Below are 23,240 nucleotides of genomic sequence, written 5' to 3' on the forward strand. Positions count from 1 at the left end.
GTAACTACCACAGCAGGATTTGTAGGTCTGGCTTTGACTCATTGGTAGCAGTGTCTGAACCCAAGAGCAGCACCATAATGTATCTGGCAAACTGCATTTATAAAGCTAAACCTACAAGACTTTTATTCATGTCTCCTTTCAGCTTTTGAAGCCGTATTATTCCTCATTCACATTCTCTAGACACCAAACAGAGATGACTTCACACACCTGCATAATACATAAACCCTGAATCCCAGTAAACTCAGCTAAGTATGTCCAGACTCCAGAAATTAATGAGTTTTCTGATAATTTCAGAGTTATTTGTCAAGCAAAAAATGTGAATGCTAAGATTATCTGTTCTGTAAGCAAACCTTTTTTTTTTTGCGAAGTTCAAGACCCTCTCCTATATTTAAAAGAAGTCTGACTTTGTACATTCTAAATGTCATTTTTCCACAATCTACAAAGCATTTGTGACATAAAAGTTACTCTCTCCTTCTCAAAACTAATGTTCAAAAATTACAAAAAGTAGTATTTAGATCTAAATGTATCTTCCAGGAGCAAATGTAACAACAACTAAAAGCTCCAAGTTCAGATCCTACATCTATCTTCCCCCACTTCATGACCTTTTTTTTGTCTTCCTTTTCAGACTTAAACTGCTTGACCTTGAACCTTTATTCCTTCATTACAAGCTTGTGATATGGCTCTGAATTTTCAAGCTGATTTGCAACTCATGCCTGTTCCACAGAAGTTATTTGAAATGATGTTTTTTTATTAAAATGCCAGTAGTTTTTTTTTTATATAGCATATGCCTAACAATAAACACGGTAAAATTTCTTTAGAAGTGTAGAAAAATGTAAGCATCAAAAAACCTGTCATGAATGTTAACATCACATCCTATGCTTAAAAAAAAAAAAAAAATAAAAAGGTTTGAAACATTAAAACCTGTAACACTGGTTATAAAAGCCAGTTGATTTTTTCAGACCCAGAAAATGTCCAAGTCAGTCTCATTTTCCTTATACGTCAGGAAACAAACCTATCCACAAACACATCACAGTTAAATTTTATTTAGAGAACAGGCATTCTGGCAAGTCACAATTTTTGCTTCATCTTCTTAGTAAGCTAGTAGTTGAAAGTGTAAGGAACTGCTCTGCAGTTTTCCAAGCTATGTCAGCCTTAGAAATTCAGATATGACTAAAGAGCCTAAAAATATTCAGTGTTTATTTCAAACAAGATGAATTTCCAGTCACTTTGTATTATTGTCTTTTCTAAGTATACTTTAGAATGTCACTAATTCACCTACAGAATCTTATAGTTAAATTTTAACGTAAAAGTTGTATCACACTAGTGCTTCAGCCAGCCTATACTTGAACGTAACTTAGAATTTTACAAAGCAGCTGAAGGAGTCCTACTACTACTAACAGTTTTTCGAATATTTAGCTTAACTAATTTCTTGCTCTGTTTTACTTTTTGCATTCTTTTGGACTGCTCTAAACAATTCCTCTCACCGAGTTAAGAACATCCAAATACCTGGCAGATTACCTCATCTTCATCTTAAGTATGTTTCCTTTAAAGTTTTGTTTCCTATGTGAACATTCTCTGTTTTACAGATATAACCATACAACTGATGTATAAAAATGCTTCATGGTAATTTTACTATAATTTACCATGAACAAAATGTTGAGTTTCTTTTCCAAGATCTCCCCACAACTCAGTGGTTGGGATTTAACGTATTTAATTGAATACTAATGTCACAGCCCATCTTCCCCTCCAACCTGGGTTTTCAAAGTGGTATTACAAACTTGCCTTTGGCCAGTAGGATGCAGCCAGCATGTAACCACCTTGGAGGAGATAACCGGAATTTGGTGTCCCGTTGTTCATCTGGAAACTGTCTTGAGTCTCATCTTGTGTTGTGCTCAGAGAGGCCACGCTCTCTTCATCGTATGCTTTTATATGCGGCGTTCCTTCTGCTAAATAAAACCACTAAGATCATTTGATGTGGTAAAGAAGTTAAAGACTCACAGTAAGAGCTTCAGGTGAACAAAACACACAAAATGTTCAGAGAAAGTCCAAACACAAAATTAAACTGAAGAATTGATCTGTTCGGTTTTTCAGGATGACTGCCGATCCTTTTCGAGGCCTGTGCATTCCACACATATTCCTGTTAATATTTCAAGAGCTTAACAGGTCAAATACTTAGCTAGTTGAAAACAGATATGCTTCAGAGTAATCTGATAGGCAGTCCTCGTTTTAACATATTTCCTTTGTAAGTCAACATGCACTAAAATACAGAATTAAACTGAAAGGTGTCTATCACCAGAACATGCCAAATCTATTACTACTTAAAAAAAAAAATGCCCCATTTCATTTACTAGATGGAATGTTAGGTGTTCCATGGCTTGAAAACATGTGCCTGCATCATTTAATTTTTAAAGTTTTAAGTACAGGGGAGTTTTTCCTAGTGTCTTTCCAGTGTGTCTTCTGACTTTCTTTTATGTCTCATTATTATTTTACTTCTTTCCTCCCTCCAGGTAACTATCAGTTTCACTACGACATGGGGACACAGTCTGAAAATTAAAAAAAAAAAGTAGGAAAAAAAAAATGTTGCTGCCTGAAAAGGGAAATACTACATAAACAAAACAAGTAAGAGTATTGAGGGACAGTTCTACAGAACTCGAATTTGTCCTCAGCAATAGCTACTTATCAAGTCATCTGATATAATTCAGGTCTCCCTTAAAAGATGTATCAAATGTCAGAAGTATGCTCATTGCACAACCTGAGAAACAAAACCTAGGCTTAGAATTAAAAGTGTAGACAAACAATTTCCCAGCATTCACCGATCTCTTCAACACCACTTACTCAGAGTAAAACGGCCACAAAAAGAAAGGCTGACTGATCGACAGCGGTTTGCAATCTGAGGATGGCACAATTACTTGCCTTAACAGTCTGAGCCGGCAGAAAGCAACCCTGATACCTGGACTAGTAGCACATACTGTAATATCCACCACCTAGATCTAAGTATTTAGGACATATAACCATTCCTTTTTTCTTACTGTTTTAAGATTTGCATACAACTTTTTCCCCGAAAATGTCCTTCCACCACTAGAGGCAGCAGCATCTTAATCACTCTGTTTAAGTGGCATTTTACTTGCCCAGTAATCATTTTCCCAGTAAATTAACCCAATGGTTTCCACCTGTTATTTCCACAGACAAGAAGATCCATCTGATTAACACAATGCCTTTTTCCCTGAGGTACTAGAAAAAATTAGCTTATTTACTCATGCTGTAATTCCACTGCCTAACTGAATCTTCTTCCTTTCTCTATTACCATTTGTTATCACACAGCAGAGAAATCCTTTCATATTCCGAGTTTCAATGAGGCAAGAACAGACGACACTCCATAGCATCAAAATAAGGAATAAATTAAATAATCATTGGTTGGTTTACTAAAAACTTTAAATCACCTCACTGATGAGAGGTTTTTGCTTCTACTTTGAAGGTTTCAAACGTGTCTCTGTGTTATTTGACCCTATACTCGCCTCAGTCTTTTCTAAGCAAGTACCTATTTAAGTGAAAATTTTCAAGCACACTACTTGACCACCTCCAGTTGACAAGAAAAAGCAGCTTACATCACTCTATAGCTTGGACAGAAGGAAATTTGCAGATTTAATGAAAGCATGAGAAAGCTACAGAGACAGGCGAGCAAGAGCGGAAAAAACAAACAAGGAAACCAGAAGAATCTCTATTATTTAGTAAGAAAAACAAACAGTAATAGGGAATACACGCATGCGCACACACACTGTATTTCCAGAAAGCATAAGCCATTCAACTTTCCTCCCACAAGTGAACCACATGCACAGTAAGAAGCTTGCTTAGGGAATCAGTCAACAAATCCCAACTACCTCATCCAAGGCACTGAGATAAAGCAAAGAAAATGCTGTATCCCTGAAATTCTTACAAATCACTTGAAGAATCAAGCAAATACATTTAAGTTTACTTTTGTGGGATTTAATATCTTTTTTTTGACATTTTTCCGTTAAGAATAAACTTGTTCAGTTTAAGAGTTATACTGCAGAAGTAAGACTACACACATACCACGTTTTTGTGCCTCCTCTTCATCACTATCACTCTCTTCAGACGATGATGATGATGACGACGATGACGAGGATGATGATGATGATGAGGATGAAGATGCTGAAGAACAAGATGAAGATGATGAAGAGCTAGAGCCTGATCGAGAGTGTGAACAAGAGGAGGAAGACGAAGAGGATGAAGATGATGACCTGGAAGAACAGGATGATCTATCTGAGTCAGAGTCTGAGTCAGAGCTAGAGTCAGACCCCCTTTTGCTGACTCTCTGTTTTTTGGAAGCTGGGTTTGGAGTTAGAGGCTCTGTCCTTGCTGCTACCATGCGCCTATCTGCTTCAGCCTTCATGCTAGGTTTGTGGTCCATATTTTGTATTGGTGTGCCATTTTTTGGACTCAAAGGTTCAGATTTCATTATTGTCTGGGTCTCCTCTGTAGACATAGATTCCTCTTCAGAAGACTGAGGGTCCTCTTTCAGATTTTCATTTTTAGCTTTTGTGTCCTCAAAAGCATTCATTCTGGCATCTGACAATCTTGACTGAGGTGTAAGAGGAGAAGCAGATAATGCCATCTGGTACTGATGCAAGAGTGGAGTAGAAGTCCTTGAGAGTGCCACTTTATTTTGATTATAGTTCCTCTGGGCAGACATAAATGAGAGTTCAGGATCACGAAGAATATGATAATCTGTCCTGCTAACTCCGTGTTTAGCAGCTCCAATAAGCAAATCCCTATCATGAGTCCCACACTCCCACCAGACAGGTAAGTCCGGGTTTGGCTGGCATAGTTTTAGTCGTTCAAACAACTGTGTATGTCTAAGAGCCTGTTCTCGCACTTTCCTTAGGAGTTCAATGCGATACAGAGTCCGAGACGCACGCTCCTCTGTAATTGGCTGGATAAATATGTTTGGGTCTACGAGTTCTGTATTAAAACAAACAAAAAAAATAAGATGAGAATCTGGCAAAAAAAAACCCCACTGCAAATAAATGCTAGAAGCAGATAGCTTTAATCAGTTAATACATATATGTCTTTCCATTACAAGCTTTCAAGTTTACACTTAACATGTTTCCTTATTTCTTTCTCCCTCATTTTTATTTAGGGCCATACGAAAGAAAAACCTTTGCAAGATAAGCACTGGCAACATATATTAAAGATAGATCTAAAAGTAAAAATATATACACCCACCTTCTTTTGAGGGGAGACGACAGACTCGCCGGCACATAGACATAAATGCATACAGGTACTTCTCTAAGCTCTCATCCGTTTTTTTATGGAGCCTAGCCATTGCTCTGAATTTGGTCCAATCAAACCGTCCCCTCTCAGGGTCAAACACCACACCAAATGTGGACACAACTCTGTAAAAGTCTGCTTCTTCTCTTCTTGTCCATCTTGGTCAGCAAGAAAAAAATTGGAAATTCCGTCATTTTCTTCATTATTTCACACAGCTAGCAATTATTGTTTCTTCAGTATTTTTTATATAAGGACGTACTAAAAATCTGTACTTGCATGCTGCACATACCTTTGCTGTCTTTCAATCTTAGCAGCCATCTTTGGATTCAGCGCAGCTTCCTCATACGGCGGCTGCATCATACTGGTTTGTACTTGGAATGCCGGCTGTATCTGCTGGGCCTGTCTGTTTTTACTTGTTCGTTGATAAGCTGTTATTAGGCGGCGAAGACGCGTTGTTAAGGCAGACTGAGTGGGCCAATAGATTTTGTCTCCTTCCATCATTTGTCCATCTACATTAAAACAAAGTCACAGGGAAAAGAAAAGAAAAAAAAAAAAGTTAATCACTGCTAGTGCCCATGGTTCTACACTAGGCTATCTAAATACATTTTAGCTAAGAGTCAGGAGAATTAAACAATTCAAAATAAACTGAATTGGCTCAGATTTGAAGTTTTATATATTTACCTCCATCCGCTATTACTAGATCACCTGGGGATGAGACATCATCCTGTAGAAAAAAAAAAAAAAAGTGAAGCAAGATTTAAAATGTAGCCCTCTCCTGAGATTTAAGTTAAACTGGCACCTTGCACATAATCTGTGAATATGACAACGAACAGGAGTAACAAATTTCAGATAAATGGCTAATAAGGCATGCAGCAGAATGATACAACAATTCCCAGCCTTTCCCCCCAGTCACACAACTTCAGAAATCCACGAAGTAAGTACCATCAATTTAGGGAAATATGGAAAAATGTAATAATTTGCTCAATGAAAACGTGCAAGTGTTCCATTCTAAGTGTGTTAAAAGGAGCTATAAAATAGGCGCCTACTATACCTCTATGTCATCTTTAAACATTGCTGGTGCTGGTTTATATTCTGGATCTTCTACGTCCCTGTTAAAATTTCAAAACAAAAGAACCCATCTTAGCAATATTTTAGAAGTCCTTACACTCTTGTCAATTAAGAAAAAACTCATTTAAATTTACTTAGACATACTGTATTTAGTCTTCTATTCAACATGAGGAAAATAGCTCACGGCAGCTCTGGGCTGAATCCTGCTCGCCTCACGCTCTCATTCCAAAATGCTCTTTATGACCACAGCTGCTAACCTCACTGATGAGCCAACGAATAAAAGCAGTTCTCCCTTTCAGCAGTTACCCATGATACTCAGATTCATCTACTGGGGTCCCTGGTCAGCTATGCAACACTAACACACCAAGCTGACTGACCTGAAATCAAGTGAAATAGGTCTGTAGTACTCTGCCTTTGAAGGCTTTTGCACTTCAGCGTCTAAGTAATATTTCTGATAGAGCAACACAAGGTAGAGTCTGTGTTAAGTTGCTACATTTTCTTTTTAACTGTGAAATCCCAAACTTCAATGGTTCTATTACACCGTTCCTACCTGTCTTCCACGCTGTGGGAGTAAAATCAAAGTAGTATGCTTCACAACAATGACATCAAACTAGCATAAAAGAGTTAAGAAAAGAATAAAGTACAACATATAAATTCAGTCTCTGTTACTTTATGGCCCGGAAACATTCATGTCCACTTTTAAGTGCTCATACCCATCAATAAAATCATTTGCTCTCTGTTCAGCAGCAACTGCTTTTTCATCCGGCTTGCCAACCCTTTCCAAGAAGCACAGCGCTGGGTCTGCTCTGATAGTGTTGTATTTTTCATAACCTAAAGGAAAACAAAAGTGGCACAATTTCAACTTTCTGAGTAAGCTATTTAAAAAAAAAAATTAAAAAATTGAGTGGAAGGTGTTCACATTGAGGGGTAGGAAGTACGTACATAGTCATCCATATTACTCACCATGTTTAAAAACTCCAATTAGAAGGGATTTATCTGCCTCTGCATCCCACCACTCAGCAGGAACTTCAGAGTGATCTGGCTCAGGGACCCAAACATCAATTTCACTAAGGAGAATCACCAACAGCATAACAACATCAATAATATTCAGAGAAAGAAATAAACTGTTATTTTCTCTTTCTACATTTGTACTTTGTGGGGGATTTTTAAACTTCTCTCTTCAAGCACACAACATACATATGTAAGTGCACATACATTCCATGTCCAGCAAACTAAATCAAAGATTACTTTGAAGGTTGTGAAGAGTCCTAGGATTGAAATGTTTAATTTTTTAATGCACTCTGTTATTTAACAGCAAGTAACAATTACAAAGTGGATCGTTATGCTACTAAGTTACATAAGCCACATAAACCACTACTGATTTATCGTTAAGAATAATTTTGATAGCCTAAAGAAATCAAGGTATACAGTTTTTCACCTCCACAATAAAAACTTAAAATCAGCAATACAAAACAGCCAGGTAGCTTGGTACTTTGTATTTGACAAAGATCAGTAACAAGGTAGTAACACATAAACAGAACCAGCATACATTATTCTTCCTCTCTCAGTAAACTCTGCCAACTCCTAGCCGTTTGTGCTTGCAAAACTTAGCAAACCAAAGACTATTTGCTTTTGTGTTTAACAGTACAAGATAAGACTGTTTTTCCACAAATGTTTCTAACAGCTTTCTGAATCAAATTAGAACTTTCTATCCACCACAAGCTCCTGTAGCAGTGAGTTCAGGAACTTCTAAACAGCAATACTTCCATTACAAAAACAAAGGAAAAAAAAAAAAAATCTATAAAGCAGCACATAACCAAAGTGTGTATAAAGAGTCAGGGGGAAAAAAAGTAAATTAGAATAATTAGAATGTAAAGTATATAATCCTATCTTTAACTCACTTTTTCAGCCTATTTGACTTAAATAATTTAACTTTATATAGCTAGGCTCCTAAACAGGACTTCCTCATGTCAAGTCAATACAAAGTGTTTAGTAAATAAACAGTGAACAAAACCATTCTTCTGGTAGCCTAAGGATACAAGTATTTGGTTTTAATATTTCTTATTTAGGTCTAGGAAGATCTCTGAATTTTCATTCAATGGTTTACATTTAAACTATACAAGAAAAAAACCTCTCTATAGTTCACCTGGCATCAATTCCATCAAACACCTTCTGGAATTCATTACCAATGACTTCTTGTTTTAAATAATACAGCATTCTTACTCGAAGCAAGACCCTAAACAAAGAAAAAAGGAAATACAAGTATTAGCACTCTAAAAGCTTTCAGTAGTTGTGGGTAGTTCTGTTTTGCTTGTCTTTTATAATATCACAAAGCTTTCAAGTCATTTTCCTAAAACATACTTCCTTCAGTTATAAGAGGAGATAACCTTCAATTCAGGTCACCTAACACCTTTTATTGCAATGACTTCTATAAATCACTTCATTGCAAAAATTCTTTCAAATCCTAGACAAAGACCAGGGCCAGCAGAACACTCCTCACTGGCTTCATAAAATACTGATAAGAACAAAGTGCTATTTCCCTTTTCCTATGTAGAAGATTTCCTTAGAAAGAATCGAGCGGGCTAACAATGAACATCTTTTCCGTCGCTTTTTCATTTCTTCTCACTTAGAATTTGGTGCATGACCCCGATAGCTTCTCCATGCTTTATCTCAACTCCTGACTACAGCTGTATGGAGGTTTCAAGCAGGGTATGACAAGTTTTGCTATAGAAAAATGATTTATCTACAACAAGCTCATTCAAGTAGTAGCTCAGATTCTCAGAAGCCTAGAAAACACACCAGGTAAAGAGCATGTAAGATGGAGGGACAACAACTTCAGTGCTTTCAGTTTCTTTGCTAAGCACTCCCAAACTCTCCAGTCCTTTGCCTGCTACAAGGCTCCCCAAACATCCTAGCAAGATCATTCTCCCATTCCCTGTACAGACACAGAGTTTCTTTAAAAATGGTAACAGAATTATTTAAAATGTGAAATATTTCGTTCGTCTCCTAATACACTGCAATCAATTTGTTCTAATCAAGCTAACACCATTAGAAGGTGTTCTTCATAGTGCCACAAGTATTTTCAAGTCTTCTAAGACAATGAGGAGTTAGCAAAAAAAAGAATCTTTACATAAACACTGAAAGACAAACACTTCAGCTACTGCTTACTTGTTGCAATGGTGCTTTATGTGTTTTTTGTATCCTTCATCTTGCAACAGGTGTTCTGGATTGTATTTTCGAAGCCATTCTGCTTTGTGTATATCAAAAGTGCTAGCCTGGGTCTTCACTTTTTTCCCTTTTCTTCCTCTAGGCACAGGGGCTGATAAGCCTATATAATTGAAAATATAATACAGTAACAGGTATAGATCTGCGTGATACTTACAGTTCCTGCATCCTATACCAGTACTGTGACCTGCAGTGCAAGAAAAAATACTAGCATCACACCCTCTGGATATGAGGTTTTTTTCTCTTATCTCTTAGAGCATCTCTAGAGCACATTTCACCAGCTAAAGACAAAGTAGGAGATGGGGAAAGAACGGAGAGTGTGTTGTCACCTGCTACGGAACAGAACAGCTTCTTATGAACGGAAATGAAAACTAAGCTTACATAGAGTACACCAGTTCATTTCGGTAAGCCATCAAATACAAAGCAGAGCAGGAATGATACTACTTATGCCATCAATTAAACCGTGTACTTGGAATAAACTGAATTTATTTCAAGTAAGACGCATTCAGAGAGAATTTTTAGCTTTTTACCCCAGTACCACAGGCATAGCTATATGAAGCTCTTTAATTGCAGAAACATGTAAATCCTTACCAAGGTGATTCTGTAACTCTCGTGTTTGCCCATCCTCTGTTGGGGTAATAAGGTCCCATATAAAACTTTTTATTTTCTCATCCCCTCTGTAGTGGACAAGACAATAGGCTAATAGAGCTCGGCAAATTATCTCCACATCCTGTTCGTTCAGGTGTCTCTTGAAGCGACCATGTGACAAAATTTCTCTCCATCGACCCCACCTAGTCCGAAGCGAGACACAAATCAGCACTTAGAAGTGAAACACTTGGGCAGCCTGTAGATTTCTGTTACAAAAGGGAATTTCTCTGTAAAGTATTTGGCTTTCCACTTTCATCCTTCTGCTTAAGTGACTGAGTGGAAATATGGAAGTAACATTTGCAACAAAACTTCATCTACTTAAACAAGAGTTTTAAGCAAAACTTGCCTGTTTAAAAAAAAAAAAACAAAAAAACAAAAAAAACAACCAGATGCTTGTTTTAGGCTTCTAAGACACAAAAATGATCGGAACTCATACTGACAAGCATACACAGTCATTTATCTTATAAAGGTGGGCGAGACAAGACCTAAAATTTTACTTCCAAATCAATATGTCTGATTTAAGTATGCTTAAAATAACTGGTTAGATTTTCAGTTCCTATTTGCACCTCATGGAAGTGCAAGGTATTCTGCAATCCTGAACATCAAGTCACCTACCAAATCTTTATTTCAGATATATTTACAAAGTCTCGAACCTGCCTGCAGCACTTAGTGTAATGATTTTGAGACTACTGTAGTGTCCATGTTAAATGTCAATCTCCTTTGAAGAAAGGTTTTAACTTCTCTTCTTTAATGTATCTTCAATTGCGAATGGTCAGAAAGATTTACACAGGGTTCACAAAAGTGTCACATAAATTCATATTCTAAATAAATTCTATATACATGCACCCAGTTATTGCCAATTTAGTGAAAAGCTATTCCATAAATGCAATTTAGCACTAAGAAAAACAGTATTAAAAAAAAATAAATCTTCCTAGAATGAAGAAGGATGTATACAGTACCCATAGACCAGCAAGTTTTTTTCCACTCGAAAGCACTCTGTTCTTCCATATCCATTGGAACGGTCACAAGGCCTGCGGAGTTTTGGTTTGTCATCACCCTCGCTCTCCACTTCAGACAGCTCGGCCAGCTCATCTTTTGTAGCACTAAAAGGCCGTGTTTGTTTCCTGATTCTTGGGGTATCAATAACCAGGCTGTTCTGCAAAATTTCAAACAAATCTTATCAGATAATTTTTCTTCAGTAGATGGCTTCAGTTTGGAAACAACAATTTCTATCTCATGTCATTAATACAAAATTTGTATTCTGGAATATTGATCAAAACACACCAGAAATCCTACACCTTCTATTTCAGAATTCAACAGCAAGCACATACTGGAGAAAACGTGCATTAGAAAACAGAAATACTTACTCTACCACTGATAGCATCTATATCTATTTCTGCTTTTTTGGCCCATTTCTGCCAGAAGTTGGGATCATCTAGTGAGATATCAGTCCTGTTTCCAGATGCAACAAAACTAGCCTGTAATAAACAAAACTAAATCTTATCAACATCATACATCAGAAGTTTGTACAGTTTGAATGCCTCAGTGCTGTGAAGACTGTATAACCTTATTTCATCAAACATGTCCCTGGCAGTAGTTAAGGCTTTAGAAGTTACAGTGCAAAACAACTGAAAGGTTCTCCTTCCCCTTAATCTTTTAAAATCAGATCCACAATATACCATAAATATCTGATGAACTTTCATTCACCATTAGGAGAGAAGAACATTTAACAGCAAGATTCTTCTGCTTCTAACTCTGAACCTAAATTACTTGAACAGAAGAAAACAGAATCTTTTGAAGAGGCTTATCAGCATTTGGGGATTTCATCTCATGCAAAAGTACTCGCTTGAGGGACATTTCAAAGGAGCGTTTAAACTACCAACAATCAAGGCTTAAGAGCATGGAATAAGCTTAATTTCAGAAGGCATTTAAAAAACCCTGATACACTGCTTTTGGGAAAACAGTAAATACATATAAAAATTTCTAAGTCTTCTGATAAAAAGACAGTGATGATGACATCCCCTAATTGGTTTCCCATCTCTTCGTTAGAAGTCTATTTCTTATTTAAGCCACAATCAGCAAGATATAAGAGTCGAAACAAATGTGTGTTTATATAAATAATAAATACACATTTATATTCTTAGAAGTTTTCCTTTTGCTTTTTTATTTTTTTGCTTTTTTTTTTTTTTTTTGAATTGTCACAACTGCATTCCTGAAGTACCCACACTCCAAGCTCACTTACACTGCTTGATATATTTTCTAAACTATTTATGTATTTTTTAATTTACCTGCATTTCTACTGCTCAGATTCATATTTGCATATGCTTTGGAAACAAAGGAGTCCAAATCTACTTTTTGTTCCGTTCATGCAGTTTTCCAGCATAGGCTTTTGGATGCTATAATACTACTTTTTTTCTTTCACTCACCAAAAATTAGAAACCTTCGGTCCAATTTATTTTAGACTATTACTCCCAAAACCTTACATTCTCAGCCCCCGCCATGTACATATATATATTCTCCACCCCCTGCTATTTTAGGAGCTTTCTTATTTTGCTTTTCGAACTCTTAGCAAAAAAGTTAAAGGTTCAAACTACGCTGTATGTGTAGGCATTTTCAGAATAAGCCTGACAATTTGAAATCCTAATAATTATTGTCTTATAAACATTTTCCTCTGGCATTTACTCAATCTGTATGTGCAAATCTGATGTTGCTATGTGCACATTAATATAAACACATAGATATATGAACCCCCAAAACACACCTAACTTACACACATAGTAAGCAAAGGTAAATATAACTTAAAAAAAAAAAGCACAAGCTTTACAACATTTAATTATATTTCCAGCTATATACTGTCAAAGAACAATTTGCTGCTTCTGCACCTTGGCAAACGTGGAGCCCCTTCCTTCCGATTCAATTGTGATAGTTTTAGTACGACGCTGCAAAATTTGGTCAATGTCTTCCTCACAAAATTTAGAGCCTTCATCTTCCTCATCCATAATTGCACCATACGCACCTCTTCGAAGCAAGTCTTCTATTTCTTTTTTAGAGAGTTGTTGGATCTGAGCAAATAAAAAAGGTTTTAGAATTGAGACAAAAATCTCCATAAGTCTTTTCTACTTCTTTCCCTTTCTAATGTTTCTGCAACCTGTGCCTTGTAATTTATAAACTGAAAATCCAGATTATTATAAGCTGAGAGAAAAGTCTAGTTCACAGTTGAAATAATTTGTTATGTGGTTACAGTACACATTTCCACATGTCTTTTTTGATTTGGCTATTCTTAACACTGTGATGAACGTAAGTTTAAAACACCAACCTGTTAATACTAAATGTAAATCTCACCTTATATTAGAGTAACACATTATATTAATATGAGAAGATACAAGGAAACAAAGGGAAACTTTTCTCACTGTTTTAACTTTATCTATCTTGGACCTTAAAAGGCAAGAAACAGTGAAAGCTTTATCAGAGTAACTGACTACATTTATAATTATGTCGATATATTGTTAGCCCACACCAGAAAACAGAGATGCAAACAACAGTAAAACGGTAGCTTCAGTAAGTTAAAGTAGTTCCCATATGATAAAAAAAAGCAAAGTTATTTCTTGAAATAAGTCTACATACACCACCGACGCTATTTTCTCTTCCACTCATGCTCTGTAGGACAGCCTTATCCAGTCCCAGTTTCAGACTTGCTCGGTCAAACATCTCTCTCTCATAGGAGTTACGCGTTATCAGCCTGTACACCTTCACGGCTTTGTTCTGACCAATCCTGTGACAACGAGCTTGAGCCTTTTGAAGGAAGGGAGAACAGCAATAAGAATTTAGACTTATCTCGGAATAAAATATAATTCTTAATAAAGTGTTTCTGCTGCAGCACAACTACAAACCAAGACTGAGCTCAGAAGGAAGTCAATTCACATTTAAGTAAATGGAAGCTATCAGACATTTTCCACATTGCAAACAGTTTTCTAAAAACACTGTAGTAAGTAACACGTAGATGAATGATCTGTGCTGAATGCTACTGAATGGTATTTCTCTTCCAGTAACACTAGATAAAAAGACATGCTAGCCTGTAAGTTATCATCTGATCTCCAAATACAAATGGTAAAGAGTTACAACTTAGGAGCAGATTCAATTTAAGCATCCAATTTCTCAATTTGATTAATTCAGTTTCTTAATACAAATTAATCCTTTTCTATATATTGTTTTTGCTGAACAGCTCTATTTCCATAAACTGTGTGAGTCAGTATATGCAAAATCTAACCCACTGGTTAGTAATCAACTTGAAAGAAAAAGTTAGAATCCAGCCAAACCCAGTTGATCTTTGCTATCCAAGCAGAAAGAATTCATCAAAAAATATTAAAGATATGCCTTTAAAATCCTGAACATTTTAAAAAGAAACATGTTCAAAATAGAAAGAATGTTCAAAGTGACCAAATTTTTTATGAGCCAGGTTTGGCTTCTTAGGCCTCGCTATTATGCTCAAGGGAATTTACCTGCAGATCATTTTGAGGATTCCAGTCAGAATCAAATATTATACACGTATCTGCTGCAGTCAAATTAATGCCCAAACCACCAGCTCTGGTGCACAGAAGGAAGACAAAGCGATCAGAATCTGGTTTGCTGAACCGGTCAATCGCAGCTTGTCTGAGATTCCCTCGTACTCGCCCATCAATTCGTTCATACAAGTATCTGGAAATCGCCACAGATACACACATACAAATCATTACAAAATTATTCACAATTTAAAGGGTAATTAGAACACATCGCCTGCTTGCATATTTATTCTTTATAGTGAATAAAAGTGATATAAGCTGATTTTGATTATCAGTGGGTAACACAACCACGGAATCATGAGAGAACTCTCATATCTGCAGGACTAATACACATCAGCAAGTCGAAACATTGAGCGCTTTAAGACGAGTCCTTCTGAATTTTGTCCACTAAAGCAAGTATCTACTTATACGTACCAGGAAACAGGCATTACCACAGCACCTGGTTGCATTAAAACACACCATAACCTGAAGTCCCATGTGAACGCTTAAAAGTTTGTCGCACGCTTTTATGCTCGGATCCCTGCCTAGGGTCAGAGAAGCAGGACAGCGTGCTTTAGTATTACAGACCAAAGGGTCTGAACGTGGTAACCAAGCAATCAGCAGAAAGCTGGACTTGGTGAGCTGTCATTGGACAAACTGCATATTGATTCTGTGAAGATTAAGAGAAATGGAACAAAAATGACATGACAGCACCTCTTACTCTCTTATCAAGGCATCAATAAATCCAGGCTTCCTAAACTAAAACCAGCAAGTTCAAAAGCCTGAAGTAAAACCGTCATTTTTGTTACCTTTGGTAATTACAGAGACTCGTATGAAACTTCTAAAATAAAGTGAAATGCTTCAAAAGGGGACAAATACTTCTGTACATTGTAAATGGAGTAAAATGCTGAATGTGAACCTACTAGTCAAAAAGCCTCACAACCATTTTTCTTCTAATCAGCTATAAAACGGCACAGCAGATAATCCACAGGACCACAGGCACTCTGGCAGGCAGCCATCCCCTGCAGTCATGAATTCTGTTCAGTGTTAAGTCTAATCATGTGTGCACTCTAGCATTTCTATCAAACGGTAGCACACAGCAAGTTTCAGCTTCTGTAGCTTTCAGAAGATGTCACCTGTAGGTATGATGCACTAGTCTAGATGTTACATCGCTACAGAAAAAGGAGTATTTTCCATACTCTGGTACAAGTAGTACTGTGAAGTTAAAATTAGTCTATTAAAACAAAACACACAAACTGTTGAACTCTCAGTTCTAATACATAGCTTTATCAAACAAAAAACACAGAAGCATAGAAGTTACATAAAATCATCACAAAAAGAGATATTAATATAATCTACTAATTATTTTCAATATACATTCATTGCTTACTGCAGGAAGGATTGACATTTTCTTTTTTTTCTTTTTGACACGTTAACTCTATACTACTATGTAGTTCATTGACAAATATACACTTCAAAGCAGCATGTACATTCCAACAAATGGACTACTAAAACAACCAGAATGATGCCTTTTTACAGTTTTCAGGATGATATAGCGACTACTGATTGTAACCAAGTCTAAGGTTAGATTTTATGTGCTAAGGCTTTATACACAGTATTTAGACAGGTGCTTCAATAAGTTCTCAGTTTCCGTGGAGTCAACAGTATAATCAAAGGATGCTATTTTATGTGACAGCAAAAGCCAATCTAAGGTGCCGCTTTATGGCTGGCAGTTCAGTTCTGCTGCAAAATTCGAAGCAGTAATAACTTAGGAAAGATAGAAAGCACATTTTTATTTTCACATTAATAAAAGCCCAACCTCTAGTTGTTCATCATTTCCTACTTCTATTCTGTTGGGAGTAAGGAGCTGTAGGACCCCTGTCTGGTCCAAGTACAACACAGTGTAAACAAAGAGTCCATTCTATGCTTCCTGGAGTTTGGATGAGCAACACTGAGTTTAAACCTACTGGGTTTCTGACAGGCAATGTATAAACAGTACATACATACAAGAACATTTAATAGAAAAAGCAACAAACTGAAGGCACGTTGTTTACTCAACACTCTCTCTCTCTCTTAGTTGTTCTCTGAAATCTTTCATTTGTTGTTGAATAAATGATAAGCCATTACAGAACACAGCAAGTTACATAGAGATGAGCAGAAAAAAAACAAAAAAAACCCAAACAAAACACAAAAAAACCCAAAACAAACTCTTATCTTTGGTATGCTCTAATCATTAATCCTGTACTAACTTTCAAAGATACGCCCACTGAGAACAATATACTACAGGAAAGAGAAATGTTGTTTCTTACCTCTTATGTATAAGGTAGTCCTCCAAAATATCAAGGCAGCGCACCATTTGAGAGAAGATAAGGACCTTGTGGCCTCCTGCTTTCATTTTTGGAAGAAGTTTATCAATAAGAACCAATTTACCAGCAGACTGGATCATTGCTTGCAGATGGAAGTCAGGAGCAGTTGGGCTATATGTTTCTTTAAACTCTCCCAGGATTTTCTCTTCAGCACCTACCGAAGAACATACTTCTGTATGTATAGGTGTATGTACACAAATATCTCCGTATACATACACAACTAAGTTACCAAAATCAGTGCTTGTTCTCTAAACATCCCCCGTTAGCCACTGCTGGAGACAAAACAAAGTTCTAGATCTGTAGTCTAGCAAGAGCACTTATTTCTATGCTCTTTGAAAACAGGTCTTGAGCTTTTAAGCAAAAAACACCACAGAAAAAACACTTAGAATGAGGTGACCCACCCCCCAAACTGAAAAAACAGAAATACAACTTGTTATCAAGCGTTGCTTAAAAAAATAACTAAAAATCCACAGTATCGGTCTCTCTATGATATTTTAAATGGGATATGAGTCTTAAAATAGTATTTAAGACCTTTCTGAAGTCCCACTATGATTAAAACCATAGGAAATACTTTAAGAGCTTAAAGTATATTTTCTTGCAACATCCAAGTTAGTTATAACTGAGAAAAGCAATGAAGACTGACATAGACCATATCGCTTTCAAGAAACATGAATTTTAAAAGTTAGCTCTAGAAGTTCTTCTTCATACTAACTTTAAAGAGATGTAACATTTCCATGAGATAATTGCTTCCAAATGTTCTGTGAAATCCTACAAGTTCACATTTCAGGCCTCAAATAGGCAACTGCCTCACAACTTTGCCTTACATCTATCAAAAAAATGCTTCTACCTTATCCAGTCCGTGGGAAGTCTGATGAAAATGTCAAAGACTTACAGCAAAAGTTCTCCCATATTTCAGTTATAAATAAAAGTACAGAAGTAGTTTAAAAAATAATAAAATCCCTTTTTATCATGTATCTACCTTTGATGAGATAAGGGTGATTACAACATTTCCTGAGCTCCATCATAGTGTTAACCAGATTGGGTACATTTGCTTGCCCTGCTCCTTTGGATAAGAAAGCAAAATTTTTCTCCAAAATTGCTCGATAATATTTCTTCTGAATATTAGTTAGTTCTACTTCAATTATCGTTTCCTCCTTCGGAGCCAGCTTTTTTTCTACATCTTCCTTTAATCGTCTGAGCATCATGGGTTTCAGGATAGCTTGTAGTTTCTGAACCTAAATGAAACACAACAGTTTGTTGGAACACAAAAAAGCAGTAGTGTTGTTTAATTAAAAATTTTTGAACTCCATGTAACTATTTTTTTCCTAGACCTATAGAAAATATTTTCCAGATAGGATACAGCCTTATTTTCAGCCCCAAATTACTAGAGAATTTTTCATGTACTCCAAAACAAAAAGAAAGAATATATTTTGGCACCTGTCTCCAAAGACTCTACCTACAAAGTCAGAAAGTTTCATTTTTATAATTCTCACTATTTACTTTCCAAATTTATAAAACTGACTACAAAATTTAAAAATAATTGTTTAACAAAAAAAATCACACTTAACTGATTTCTACCGACTGCACAGTTTAGAGAAATTGCGTGACAAAAGAACTCATAGGTGCTACGTGGGGAGCAATAATAGTTACTATTCAAAACAAATTCTTTCCTTGAAGCAAGTCACACTTACATACTGAAGCTCAAAATGAACTTATTCAACATGCCATACCTGTTCCTCTGTTTTAAGGTCTCCAAATTCTTGCATGAATGTAGATTCAGCAGGAAAACGCAATGGTTCAAGAAAATGAAGCAGGCTAAATAATTCCTCTACCGTGTTCTGCAGGGGGGTACCCGTTAGCAGCACTTTATGCTCCTACAAAAGGAAACAAAACTCACATGACCTTATGGACACACATTGGAAAAAAAATTTTGTGTTGAGTCTAAGCATCATAACCTGAAAATACCAGTTCGGTGTGTCACTAAATACACAGGTAATACAGATAAACAGATTTATAAAAGAACAAAGATAAGTGTTTTGTACTAGCTTTTCTTTAAATTCTGTCTTCCTGCACCTGTGATGAAGAAATGACTGCACACTTCAACTTCTGCCTGTAGTATCCACACATGTATAATCCTCTCTCTACAGCACAGAAAACATACTCTCTAAGCATGCATCAGAAAGCAAGTACGACTACTTCTGAGAATATGTAGCAACAAGTACATAAAAGTAATAATCAAGTGGAAAAAAAAACAATGCAAAACTAGTAATGGTGCATCTTGTAGTAAGGCACCATCCACTTTTTGAAGTCTTGCACTATATCAAATAAAACCTTAAGTATGAGATTAGAAAATAATTCTGTTTTAAATTCTACTTGCTTGATCACTAAATAACTTGCTTAAAATACTCTCCCGGTTTTTAAACATTCATTACTGCACAAAATCAATTTTATTATTACAAAACAAATTTAAAACAAAATCTTCATCATTATCAAAACAAACTATAGAGTCATATCATCAGAAATAGATTCTGCTTACAGCTGGAACCTGCCACATTTTGTTTGATCGAAAACACACCTGTATCAGCTATCAAAAATACATACATTTGAGTAAAGTATCAGGAATAGATATCTCCTGAGAAAGACTGCTTTGAGAGTCTTTTTTGGCAGGCAAACCAACTTTTTTTTTTTTTTTACTATCGTACAGTAGTTAACTAGAATCAAACCCCAAAAGTGAAATATAGCTACTCACAAGGTTCATTAATTTTAGTCCTTCCAAGAGTTTGCAATTTTTGTTCTTCAGTCTGTGAGCTTCATCAATAATAACGCACCGCCATTCAATGGCATTTAACTCTGGACACCCACCAAGAATCATTTCAAAAGTTGTAATAATGGCTTGGAATCTGTAGGTACCTCGAACAATACGCCCCTAGAGATTCATCAATACACAAAATTCGTTACATCACCTTGAACCTACTCCATGTAAAGATTTTGTTGCTGAAATTTTATCAAGAGCCAGTCATCAGATTTCACATTATAAATTGTTCAGTCATCCCATACACATTGACTACATCTCTAACTCTGTAATTAATAATAATGAGTAGTTATCCCCAGCCACAAATCCAATACTGTCTAACCAACAGTGAAATTTTAACCACTTTTAAATTATGGATAAAACCTTCGAAATAAAACTGTTTCCAAAGGTGCCTGTACACAATATCACATTTTTAGCCCTGGGAAAATTTGAAAGACTGACAAGAAAAACTCCACAGTTAAGCAATCATAATATGTGACGGTAATACACTCAGCGCTCACACAGTAAGTAATAAAAATATCACCTAAGAACTGAATGAACACTTTTTATCCAGCTTAATCTACTCCATTGGTCTGACAAAGAGAATACATAAGGCCTCCAATAAGGCAGTATACAATAACTCTCTAGAGAAACAAGATGTCATTTTAACAATTAGCACTACCAAAAAATGGGAAGTTTTGAGCCTTATCAACTTTGTAGAAATAGCATGATAATTTTAAAATTGTTTATTTATGTAGAATATATAGAAAAAGGCAAACTTCCCCCTTTTAAAAAAGTCAGATTTCAAGCTTTTTAAAATGTCATTTGATGTGAAGTATTTCACACCGAAAAGCAAACTGTAGACAGACAAAGCTAGTTCACACTAGGAAAAGGATATCAACAGCTGCATAAAGGTAACAGAGCTTCATCAGCTGTATTTTTGTTGTCACTGCTCTCCACATTAGGACCCAACTGCAACCATCTGCGTACATTTTCATCTCCACACGAGTATCAGCATCACCGCTATTCATTTGCAAAATTACTCAGCATACGGAAGTAACATACATCTTTCCGCAACCACTTTTGCTAAATTTATTCAGTAAGCATATGTTAAAGATTCTGATACGTAAAAAGCTTTAAGAAAGACAATATGGGATGTAACATGACTTTCATTAAGATATAAGTACAGATAACGCAAAGTATAAATTTCATTACCACTACCTGAAAGAGCTTTTGCGTAAGTTATTGCATACAAGTGACATTACAGTACCTGGGAGTCCCTGAAGTACATCTCGTATTGCTGAATCATCTGCCTGCTGATCATACTTCCATGATACACTACAACATTAAGGTCAGTCCACGTGCGAAATTCTCGCTCCCAGTTTGTTATAGTGGAAAGCGGAGCTATGATCAGAAAAGGCCCTCTTATACCAGCCAGGAGGATTTCATAGAGGAATGTAATGGATTGAATGGTTTTGCCAAGACCCATTTCATCTGCTAAAATGCAATTTCGTCTGAAAGTAAAACATATTTATTTGTTATTAGCACTAAAGAAAGTACAGACACTGAATGTGTTACTCAGATGGACAATTTATAAAAACAAAGCTCAAATATACCAGTTTAAAACCACAGGCAAAATTGAAGCAGTGTAAAAGACGCTTGCAAATGTTCCCTGGTTATGGTGAAAGAATGAACTCAGCACACAAAACCACAAGCATTCAATCATGTTTAGCACTGGCAAAACCTGAGAATGGAATGTTCCTTGAGGTTCTACTAGAAAAATATTCCAAAAGTATTATTTTGGGACTACATCTACCCTAATTAAAGGAATTAAAATTAATCAGATCTCTTACATGTACTCTCACCTTGACAGAACTGCTAGAAATGAATGAAAATTCCCTAAAAGTCACAGATGGAAAGTATTCCATCTACACTCAGATAAAAGGAGCGCATCAGAGCATCACAGATAGACTTCCCCTATTTCCAAAACTGAGATAGATGCCTACAACCAAATTCTTACATGAAGTACCACTAGGTGCTCACCCTCAGCCATACATTCTAGCCCCTCGCTCTGCCCAGATGTTCACACAGCTATGTAGCACTTGACTGAGAATTAAAACAAAACTTTATTTTGCAGACCATGTATGGTAAAATGGTATGCTCGCTGAAATAATCTCTGTAAAGGACAGGCAATTGATATTTTTGAAATAAAGCAAGCAGGAAGATTCATGAACAGAATTCCAACTTAGATACCGAGAAAAACACATTGTTTTGGGAAAAAAAAAACAAACTTGAAAGTTATTATATTCCCATTAATACATCATAGCATTAATGAACAAAAATTAACTTTAGCTTACAATATAGAAAACTATATATTATTTACTAGCCTTAGTTTTGAAGAGCTTTATCTGAAATACATACTAATTGGAGAAATACTTTTGAAAGGTTTATGTGTTTCCCAATTCACAAATTTTGAAAGCTTGTACTTTGGTGGAAGTTGCTTTTTGTTTTAATTTCCTCATAGCCATTGAAAAGTTATTTTCAGTTAGCTTAGTTTTATTCTTTTAAGATTTGTTTTTTTGTTACTGTTGCTGATAAAACACACTTGTATATCCAAGGAAGAGAAATTTGTTTCTTCTAGTTACACATTTTTAGCTACAAGCAGAAAAATTAAGATACATTTAGCTAAAACAGTATTCATCCCCAGTAACAGCGATTCACTCCATATAGTTTACAAGTTACATTAAAAAACATTCCATGCATATACCTATTGTACCAGTTGAATAGGAGCCAGTTAAGTCCTTCCAGTTGATATTCCCTGAGCTGATTGCCATTTTTGTATTCCCTGGACTGCTCTATCTTCTTCCAGGAGTTGGGAGGTGGTCGGTCCTTTAAGGGAAAGATTAAGACATGTGCAAGTTGATACACGCTTTATTTTTCCAAAACATTCCAACACACTATTTCCTGAGTGTGACAACTTAGATTTAGAATTACTCAACTTAAAAACAGGGAAGATGTCATTCTTCACATTACTTAGTAATTAATAGTTTGCAGAAATCTGAAACCTGTATTTATCTCTCTATATAAATTAATACATTAAAAAAATAATTTAAGATTGTATTACAGTAATATCATGCAACTGATACCTAAAATTAATCATGCAGATAGTTTGTCATTGGTACTTAGAAACACTAGTTCATTTATACATAAAGCTTCAAGAATGTATGAAGTTTCACTTTGGAAGCTTTACGAACAGCTGTCCTACAACCAGAGCCAATCGTGTATTTGGAATTAGCAAAATCCCCAAAGTCTGTG

At 36.0% G+C, this 23,240-nt stretch overlaps 1 protein-coding gene across 4 annotated transcripts in view; it reads right to left on the reverse strand.

The window, feature by feature from the left end:
* CHD9 (chromodomain helicase DNA binding protein 9) overlaps nt 1-23,240 on the reverse strand; it is a 95,081-nt gene that overhangs the window by 10,455 nt on the left and 61,386 nt on the right. For 3 of the 4 annotated variants that reach the window (XM_086758337.1, XM_086758334.1, XM_086758336.1), the window contains 22 exons: nt 22,693-22,814; nt 21,196-21,439; nt 19,884-20,060; nt 18,865-19,008; nt 18,114-18,369; nt 17,078-17,288; nt 14,730-14,925; nt 13,855-14,022; nt 13,113-13,292; nt 11,598-11,708; nt 11,190-11,386; nt 10,174-10,373; nt 9,526-9,685; nt 8,504-8,593; nt 7,321-7,424; nt 7,071-7,188; nt 6,341-6,398; nt 5,971-6,013; nt 5,579-5,798; nt 5,245-5,447; nt 4,072-4,980; nt 1,783-1,946 (listed from right to left, as the gene is read on the reverse strand). In XM_086758337.1, the coding sequence (XP_086614463.1) occupies nt 1,783-1,946; nt 4,072-4,980; nt 5,245-5,447; nt 5,579-5,798; nt 5,971-6,013; nt 6,341-6,398; nt 7,071-7,188; nt 7,321-7,424; nt 8,504-8,593; nt 9,526-9,685; nt 10,174-10,373; nt 11,190-11,386; nt 11,598-11,708; nt 13,113-13,292; nt 13,855-14,022; nt 14,730-14,925; nt 17,078-17,288; nt 18,114-18,369; nt 18,865-19,008; nt 19,884-20,060; nt 21,196-21,439; nt 22,693-22,814 (4,275 nt within the window). The remainder of the gene's footprint in view (nt 1-1,782; nt 1,947-4,071; nt 4,981-5,244; nt 5,448-5,578; nt 5,799-5,970; nt 6,014-6,340; nt 6,399-7,070; nt 7,189-7,320; nt 7,425-8,503; nt 8,594-9,525; nt 9,686-10,173; nt 10,374-11,189; nt 11,387-11,597; nt 11,709-13,112; nt 13,293-13,854; nt 14,023-14,729; nt 14,926-17,077; nt 17,289-18,113; nt 18,370-18,864; nt 19,009-19,883; nt 20,061-21,195; nt 21,440-22,692; nt 22,815-23,240) is intronic. The other variant, XM_086758335.1, reaches the window with a different exon arrangement.

This window comes from Chlamydotis macqueenii, chromosome 13 (genome assembly GCF_036417535.1).
Source record: "Chlamydotis macqueenii isolate bChlMac1 chromosome 13, bChlMac1.mat, whole genome shotgun sequence".
Taxonomy (NCBI): domain Eukaryota; kingdom Metazoa; phylum Chordata; class Aves; order Otidiformes; family Otididae; genus Chlamydotis; species Chlamydotis macqueenii.